At 41.7% G+C, this 9,252-nt stretch overlaps 1 protein-coding gene across 2 annotated transcripts; it reads right to left on the bottom strand.

The window, feature by feature from the left end:
- Positions 1 to 3,264: 3,264 nt before the first annotated feature.
- On the bottom strand, positions 3,265 to 8,995 carry LOC113029674 (nuclear factor 7, ovary-like). Of its 2 annotated transcripts, none has more exons than XM_080294412.1 (4): positions 8,859 to 8,995; positions 8,126 to 8,257; positions 7,972 to 8,024; positions 3,265 to 4,967 (listed from the first exon to the last, which is right to left on the bottom strand). In XM_080294412.1, the coding sequence occupies exons 3-4, from the start codon at positions 8,005 to 8,007 to the stop codon at positions 3,807 to 3,809; spliced, it is 1,197 nt and encodes a 398-aa protein (XP_080150538.1). In that variant the 5' UTR covers positions 8,008 to 8,024; positions 8,126 to 8,257; positions 8,859 to 8,995; the 3' UTR covers positions 3,265 to 3,806. The 2 variants fall into 2 exon arrangements, with proteins under 2 accessions (XP_080150538.1, XP_080150534.1); XM_080294408.1 differs by having other exon boundaries at positions 8,126 to 8,262; positions 8,859 to 8,978.
- Between the last annotated feature and the right edge of the window lie 257 nt (positions 8,996 to 9,252).

Below are 9,252 nucleotides of genomic sequence, written 5' to 3'. Positions count from 1 at the left end.
ATGGGCAGAAAAAAAAATGCATATATCGATCACCTGTTGAGAAAGAAAAGAGAAAACAAGCAGAAGAGAACGAGAGTAATAGAATAAACAGCATCACAATGATATATGGGAATATGACAGTAAATACTAAATATTAAACATTATTGTGCAGCACATAAGATCAACAGAACACAGTGTGCTTTGAGGTAGGAGCCAAAAAGGGTGTAGTTTGTGGGTGTGATCACCCGTGTGTACACCTGTGAGCATGGACGCGCTTGTTTTTAAAAGGTTCCTTCATGTGATGATCTGCTAGAGGGTGTGGGGGGGCCACAGCCCCGTCCTCCAGGGCATGAAGCAGGTATGGAGGAGATCAAAACTCCAGACATCCAGAGGCCCCCAGAACACAAGAGACCAAGGAAGACCAACAGAGGGGCAGCCGCGCCACTGTCCCGGAAAGAGCTGAGGAGAGTCCCAGATGAGGGCTCACTCAGCAGCCGCGGAGCAGAAGCCAGGGGGGGTTGCAGTGACGTGCCCGTGAGCTCCGCCGGCAGCCAGCTGTGCCTGAGTGACCGAGCCCCAGGCCAAGAGGCCGGGGGCACCCCACCTCCGAAGTGGCCCGAGAGAGCCCCAGGCTCCAGGCCCCGATAAGCGGCCGCCAAGGAGTGAGCCGGTGTATACCTGGACGCCCATCCCCAGACACAAAGAACCACCAACGCACCGATGTCTGAGGGAGTCCGCCACTGGCAGGGGAAGTGGTGGTGGGGGAAGATAGGCCTCCAAACCTTGGAGGGCCTTAGATGTCCCCAGAGAGGTGGCGTCTGATATGTATTTTTGTTATTATTTTTTTTCCTATCAGCCTACCTTTCTGACATGTCTCCCCAATGTGATGTTTGTGTAAAGTTGGTCAGAAGGTTCCTTTGTAAGTGCACATGCGCCATTAGCGTGCTGCCTGCTGAAACCGTAATTTCCTTCGGGATTAATAAAGTATTCTGAATACTACAACAAAATTGGAAACTGTCCATCATTGGCAGTGCGCACAGCACAAAGCAAGACAACACAACTCAGTAACTTAACTTGAAGTGGATTTTTTTTAAGGTGCAAGAAATGTATAAGCAAATTAATGACTTAATAAATTAAAGGAATGAGTGTTTTTATTGCACATTGTTATCATTATCAGTATTATATTATTATTATTATTGTTGTTATTATTGCCCCCCAAAAAGTGCAGGTAGGTAGCTGGTGCGGTCAGCTGTTTGCATTGATTAGGGCTATTGCCCTGTTGTAAAAGTTGTTCGTTAATCTGTTTGTCCGCGACCTCACCAGCCGGACTCTCCTGCCAGATGGCAGCAGCTTAGGCTATGTCCACACGTACCCGGGTATTTTTGAAAACTGACATTTTTCTATGCGTTTGCTCCTTTCGTCCACACGTAAACGGCGTTTTTGGTCACTGAAAACAGAGACTTTTTAAAACTCCTGCCAGGGTGGAGATTTTCGAAAACTCAGTTTTTGCATTTACGTGTGGACGAGGAAAACGGAGAAAACACAGCATCAAAGGTGTGCGCCTTTTTTGACATCACCGTGCGCCACGTTACTGTTTCAGTGAAATGAATTTCTACAATGGGGGACTTAGACACAATACTGTTCCTGTTAATTGTACTCTGTAGTGTTTAAATGCTTACATATACACACACGGGACTCGGTTCTGCTTCTATGCTCCATCTTTGTTTAATACTTCTCATCCAGGCTTTAAGACTTCTGATTGGCCAACATTTCTACAGGTTAAGAATATATCGCCACTTGTTGATTTGGCATGTTCCTAGCACCGTTTTCCTTAATTTTTGCGTTTACGTTTAGGCGGGATTATTTTTAAAAACGAAAATGGAAAATCTCAGTTTTCAAAAATACCCGTGTACGTGTGGACGTAGCCTTAATCACCCGGTGTCCTGTGTGTGTACAGTCCCGTAGGATGCTGCATGCCCTCTTGAGACAGCCAGTGTTGTGCAGATTGTTTGATTGAAGAGGCTGTCCAATGATTTTTCAGGACACATCCATGACCCTCTGAAGTGTCTTTTTTTGTGCCGTGGTGCAGCTGGAGAACCACACACAATTGTAAGGTGGGAACAAACACAGTCATGTGTGTACAGGGTATACAGAAGGGAACTTACTACACAGCCTTGTGGAGAGTCGGTTTTAAGGCTAAGGGCAGAGGAAAGATGAGGTCCCACTCTAACTTTCTGTACATGGTCTGAGCGAAAGTTTATAATCTAGTGGGATGTTGTAGAAGGAAGTCCGATATCCAGCAGTTTTACTATTAGTCTGTCCAAGAGTATCTTATTAGAAGTAGAGCTAAAGTCAACAAAGAGCAGCCTAGTGTAACGCCTGCCATTGTAGCAATGGCGTTTTCAGTTGATCTGTTAGCAAAATATTTTCATTGTCTTTCATTTTACATTATGTAAATACATATTTTTATTAAAAAATTATTTACAATTAAACAAAAAGAAAAACACTTTTTAAAATATACTGTAATCCTTATATGCAGTGTTGGGAACATTACTTTTAAAACATATTCCACTACAGATTACAGATTACATGCCCCAAAATGTATTTTGTAACGTATTCTGAATACTTTGGATTACTTAGTATATTATCATGCTTTTTACAACTACGTGAATGTACTATTGCTGTGTGATTTATTACTGTTACTGAAGGTCCGCGGCTGCGAACCGTAGTAAAGGGACGTCTGGCTAATACGGCGGGGTCCCTGTCGGCTCATAGCCAAAAACTACCTTTACTTTGTTGTCTGGGTCAACTTTGCTAGTGAGAGACAGAGAGAGACGTTGAAAGGCTGCTCCAACGGAACTTATTGTTTCGGAGGAAAACACGAACACGCTGTACACGCTGCGTACAGTCGAGTCTTAATAGCTTACTTACAACTGGGCTCATCAGGCACTCTTCTTGGCTGCAGTGGTTATTATTATATTTACATGCTTCCAGCTCCCGTTTCTGTTCGATGACAGCTCGTACTTTTCGACTATCCTTTTTCTCCCTCCCTCGCTCACAGACAGATAACATGTATGGCACTCTATTCTGCCTGCAGCACGGACTACACTGCCCATGATGCTACATTCTTTAGGGCTATGCCTGTAGCATTCTGCCTATTAGCTTAGCACAACAACAACAACAACAAAAAGGCGCTCTCTCACCCAGGAAACACACAGTCGCACAGAGAGAGAGCGGCACCCTGTAATCATGGCAACCGAAACACCACAATATGAAACAGGAAAATACCATCGAGTAATCCATTTATTTCAACAAAGTAACTGTATTCTAAATACAACCTTTTTAAATGGTAACTGTAACAGAATACAGTTACTCAGATTTTGTATTTTAAATACGTAACGGCGGCACATGTTTTCCATTACTTTTTTTTTTTTAAACCACAAAAGAAATAAACTGAATATTTATATTTGGATTAAAATGCCTTTTTCTTTCACATTATAAAACAATAAATATAAAGTTTAATTGAATCCTGATTGTCTACTACATATCCTTGCTATATATTTTATTAATATCATTTAATGTGGCAGGAGTTCCATTCATTAGCATGATATATTATAACCAGTTATAATTTTTTCATCTGAGGTTTGTATTCACTCTGAGTAACAACTGAAGCTGATTTTTAACCCTGTGCTGAGTTTTCACTTTTTAAATCATTCTTAAATACATTCAAATGTGAACCTTCTGTTAAACTTGGTGTATTATTACATCTGGACCCAATGTACATTTCACTGACAGGAAACGACATTAGAAATATAATCATCCCTAACTCATCTGCTCCATGACACTGACACTTTTAATGGCAACACTTTCACTTCTTCACGAGTGCGAATATATGGAAACATTTTCTCAGTGAAAGTGTTTCTGAAGGTGTGTATGTGTGTGTTAGTATCAGGATCAGAGAACGACAGCTTTCCTCTGTTCCAGTTCAGATTCACTCTGATCCTCTGGAGCTTCTTCTCTACTGAGAGAGCAGTGAGAGCAGCTGATGGTGACCATGCTGAGTATTTGCTTTCAAATAACTCTATTCTCCATAATTCAGACCATAACTCTTTCTTCCTCCCCATAGACTTTGTCAACACACCTAGGTCCCAATATGTACTGTCTCCAACTTCAACATCCCAGCTGTGAGTCCCTGAATAAAAGCCCTCAGAGCCCAGGACAGAGTAAAACCAATGAATCCTCTCTGGATTATCAGGAAGCTGCTGCCTCTCTCCTCCTCTCACACTGGTCAGATCTTCAGACAAGATGAGGTCTGGGTTTGCAGTGTTTGGGTCCAGGATGAGAGGAGTGTAGGAGACCATGTACTTCATGTTGTTCCAGATGTTGAAGGTCAGGTTGCCCAGGTGTTTGGCCTGGTCTATCAGAGCTCCTGAGGGCAGCTGTGGATCATCCAGCAGGGGGCAGCGCTGGACTCTTTCCACTGCAGCCTTGTAGTTGTGCAGGAATGAGACGTCTTCAGCTCTCAGCTCCTCCTCTGTGGCTCTGACTGTGTCTGAAAGAGCTGCTATCTCTCTGCTCAGAGCCTCCATCTTCTCCTTCATCATCCCACTCTTCTGCTCCTCTTCCTCCCTCAGTGCAGCCAGCCTGGCCTCCTCTTCCTCTGCTAGAAACTGCTGAAGCTTCTTAAACTGCTCCTTAATCTGCCTCTCTGTGTGTCGGGCCTGGACCTTAATGTGTTCTGCTGTTTGATCAAACTTCACTTGAACTTCTTCACAAACCTTTAACTTCTCCTTTAAGGGCTCCAGAGTTTCCTGAAGTTCCTTCTTGTGTTGTTGTGCAGCTTCATTGATGGGTGTGAATCTGTGCTTGGTGTGTTGTGCTAAAACACAACAAACGAGACACAGCGTCTGCTGATGGTCCAGACAGAAGATTTTGAGCTCCTCAGAGTGCAGACTGCAGAGAGTCCCTGAAGTTTTCTGATCTCTCTCCTGTAAGAACATAGTAATGTACATTCTTAATTTTTGCTAATTTCTTTGTAGAATTATTTTTAATTGTTTGCTAAATTGTTTTGTTCAGACACATTGCAGGGTCTACCAGGCTCTACAATGGGTTCACCCAAAACTTTGGCTGATTGTGACCCCACCTTTTTTCACCCTTGGCTTGTGTGATTAGGTAGAAGATGAATAGGGGGTTTGTGACCCTCTTGGGAGGACACTACGAAAGGGCTAAAAATCCAGGACTCTCTACCAGTCGCTCTTAGAAGTGAAGAAGCTTATCAAATGAGAGGTGAAGCGTCAACTTTTGAGGATTTACTTACCTGGATGACTGACCATGCATTAATATGTAAATCTAAGTGTGCAGGTGCCTTTTTGTCACTGGTGGATCTAGAGGACGGAGCATGCGGATTCGCACATCCCCTGGAGAAGATGTATTTGACACTGCCACAGATGACCAAGTAGATTTATTCTCAGTGCACCCCAACTAGCAGACCCTTTTGTTACTTGCTTGATGATGTTGTTAGTGATGGGATTTCCGTCTCTTTTTGAGAAACGGCTCTTCAAACCCCCTCACTAAAAAGAGCCTCTTTCGGCTCTGAACAGGCTCTTCAGGTTGTTTTGTTGTTTTAATTAATTTATTATTAACAATAATACATAATTATGCAAAAAAAGAATTACTAATGTAAAACAAAGTGGTTTTATTTATATTTGTTTATATATAAATATATGCTGTTGCCCCTAGAGACAAAACACGTACAAACTCCAAAACACATTTCTAGCGTTAACTGAACTTTCTTACCTAGATCACTTAAATTACCAATTGAAAGCATATGTGTATTGTTTGTGTATTTATACTCAAGCACTCATATATAGTCAAATAATTTTAAAAAATGTTCATTTACCTGTTACTACCACACACCAAATCTGGTCGTTGGTACTTGCTGGCTTGTGTAGTCACTAGGTAACAAAAGCTCAACACTGCGCCCAGCATCCTGGAGCACTTCTGTTGTGTTTTGTACGTGTTTTGGAGTTTGTACGTCCTTTGTCGCTAGGGGCCACCATAAATATACTTTTATTTATTCACTCCACATAAAATGTAATAAATAAATCATATAATACAAAAACCAACTAGTCACAGTTCAACTTTTAACTATTTAAATTTTCAGCTTTTTCCTTTTAAACAAATTTTAAATGAAACAACACAAAACGCTGCAAACCACAACACAATTAAATATAAATTAAAATATGAAAACAAAAAGAAGACGCATATTCTCTGTCATATGGGCCTGCATGAATAAACTTTCTGAATCCTTTATCATCCGCAACTGAAAATAGTTGTGGATGATTACTATACCTTTCTAATGTGACGTTGTTGCCCCTGGCTCTTTCTCTCTCCCTCCCTCTGGCTCTGTTCCTGTGCTACTGAGAGTGTAACTACCGCCCCTCCCCCCTCTTCCCAGCACAAAGCACAAGCTGCCAAATGTTACCATTGTATTAGTTATATAAACCTTGTTAAAACATTCCTTCCGCCTTCAATCTGGGTTACTGCTCTTAGGTTTCTTTCAAGTTTCTTGCCTCCGGGCCCCTCTGACAGTAATACTCCGTACATGATGGGAATCCCCCAGCAGCCTACACCTATTGCACCATAACTAATGGACAATTTAGGGCATTTAATCTCTCATCAAAGAAGTTTCTTGGTGTGCAGTCCCAGATTTTAAGCCCTTTGGGATTTTCCCCAAAAGGGATACTCCCACACTCCGCTACTGATTCTCTACATAATCACATGAGTCAATGTGTTAAAACAGGTGTAGGTCACAATCAGCCAAGGTTTTGGGTGAATCCATTGTGAAAGCTAGCCCCACCCTATCATGTGATACTTTAGTCAAATGGCCAAGGATGTGAATGGCATTAAGGCGTCTGGGAAGGGATCTCAAAACTGGATTATAGATGGCAGACAGCTGAATGCTGGAATCATTTTGGACAGAGAAGACAGATGGTTTAAAAGACTAGTGAAAGAAGTCATCTATGTCCACTGTTAATGACCATGTTTGAACAGAGGCAGTGGTGTATGACACCGACTGTCTGTTGTGTAGCTGTTTTCAAATACATTGATATTTATTTATTCTTTTTCTTCAACTCTCTAGTAATTACTTCTTCCAAACCATCAATATGTATTTTAGACCCCGTTCCAACAACACTGCTCAAAGAAGTCCCACCATTAATTAATTTCAATTTAAAATATTTAAATAGTTTAAATATTATCAATCTATCTCTATTAATAGGTGACATGCATGGTAACCTGCCATTTACGGGTAGTTCAAGATCATGCTAAAGAACCTCAGTAAAGGCTGCCAGCAGTAAGCAGAATTCAAGGTTCCATTAATCATGACAAGTTATCCAGGTCCCGAAACACTTCTCTTCTCTTGGCTGTCACACTTTCTCCCTCTTCCTTATCTTTCCTGCTTGGCTTCTCATGTCTTGTATAGTCTTGCTTATTCTCTAACCCTAAGAGACTCTCCCAGACTTGTTCTCTAAAAAAAACAAAAGAAGAATTATCCCAATTGTCCTGTGGAGACGTTCCATGCCGGATACTCTATGGTCGGTTGTGTCGTGTGTCTTTTGTTGCTGCGAGTGTTTCCTTTGTTTCTTTGGCATTATTGGTAAAACGGCATTGCCGGCTCTTTAAGTTAATGTCGTTTGTAATACACCTGTATCATTTGTAATAAAGCTATATTAATACAGAACAACTCTGTCTGTTTTCCTTTTCATTCTGATTCCGGACTCATTTGTTACTGGTCCCCTCACTCACATGCCTAGACCCCTTCGGGGGGAACGTATCACTAATATTAAAATATGAGTAGTTCTTTAAAGCCAGGTTTACAAGTGGCTCATTTATGTACTAACTTTTCTCTTTCCACTATCCCTTCAGACAGTCTATATAGAAGCTGTAGCTACATAAAAGAACAATGGGAATACTGAAGTTCTCCTGACTTACCTGACAGCAGAGATCCTCCTCTGATCTGGAAGCCATTGAGTCTGTGAGTGAAGCTGAAAACAGCAGACAGGAAGTACAGTCAGTCCTGGCTCCCCTCCCTCCTCTACCACCTTCACTGAAACTTCCTTTGAGTCGTGTTTTTGCTCAAACTCACATTCAGTGTGTGGAGCGTCAGCAGCTTGAAGCAGCAGTGTTGGAGTTTTCCACTTTTCTCTCCTGTAGCTGGACTCACTCAGAGGAAGCTGCTAGTTTGGTCTGAACTCAGTCTGATTGTCTGTGCGTCTCTCTTTACTGAGGAGGAAAAACAGGGTAGAGACTCATTCAACTACACCCACGTGTGTCTGTGAAGGTTCTCAGTCATCCAGGTCATCGTAGTCAAAGGAGCTTGCAAAGAAAAGCGTCTGGACTTCTTTAAGTTACTTGAAACTTTAAGTTTCAAGTAACTTAAAGAAGTCCAGTCCAGTTTCTTTGCAAGCTCCTTTGACTACACCCACGTGTGTGTTTCATTCCAGAGCGTAGCTGTTTGTCTTCTTAAGACAGGTCAAAACATGTAAACTTTTAAGAAGCTAAGAAGACAGAGTGCCCTTCAGTGGTGTAGTGTATATTCCACAGCAGCCACAGGCACAACTATGAGTTTGTTCTATTGGGATCTGTCACGCATTAACACACAAAGGTGGACTCTCTTTGTATCTCAAGCTGTCGTTCAGCCTTTAGGACCCTTGATGATTTTCTTTTTTGCTAATTTAATCAAAAATATTTAATCATGATGCTGTGAATCCTTTTAATAACAGAACAAAGTTTAAAACAGGCAAACCTTTTCTTTTCTCTAAGATATTTTTGTTTCCCCACCTTTTTTTGACTCTATGCACCAGCTGATGATCACTTACCTGTTCCTTATGCTTTAATGAAGCCACTACTAACCAGAGTGGTGGATCTTCACTGGATTGTTGAACTACTAACAGTTAGCGTAACATGGCGCTGATGCTTGTTGTCTTGTTACCGTCATGATCCGGGTGAGTTTCGGTGTTTTCCACAGAGTCAGCAGTTCCACCTCTGGGAGGGGCCATTCATTTCATCTGTTGACATATAACACCAGCACTCTCCACTCCTCTTCAACAGAGTCTCAGCTAACCAAAGTTAATGTAGGCCACAATAGTATTTGTGAACCGCTTAAGTGAATTGCATTATCTTTCCTTGTGATACTCGTTTATAATAACTCTCCTGATGCAAACCTTCCCCAGAAAAGCTTCATTCAGAGGCAGGACTTCTAGACAGTTTTCT

Source organism: Astatotilapia calliptera, chromosome 3 (assembly GCF_964374335.1).
Source record: "Astatotilapia calliptera chromosome 3, fAstCal68.1, whole genome shotgun sequence".
In the NCBI taxonomy this organism is placed as follows: Eukaryota; Metazoa; Chordata; class Actinopteri; order Cichliformes; family Cichlidae; genus Astatotilapia; species Astatotilapia calliptera.
Note: the sequence above shows the minus strand (reverse complement) of the source record. Positions and strands in the feature narration are given on the sequence as shown.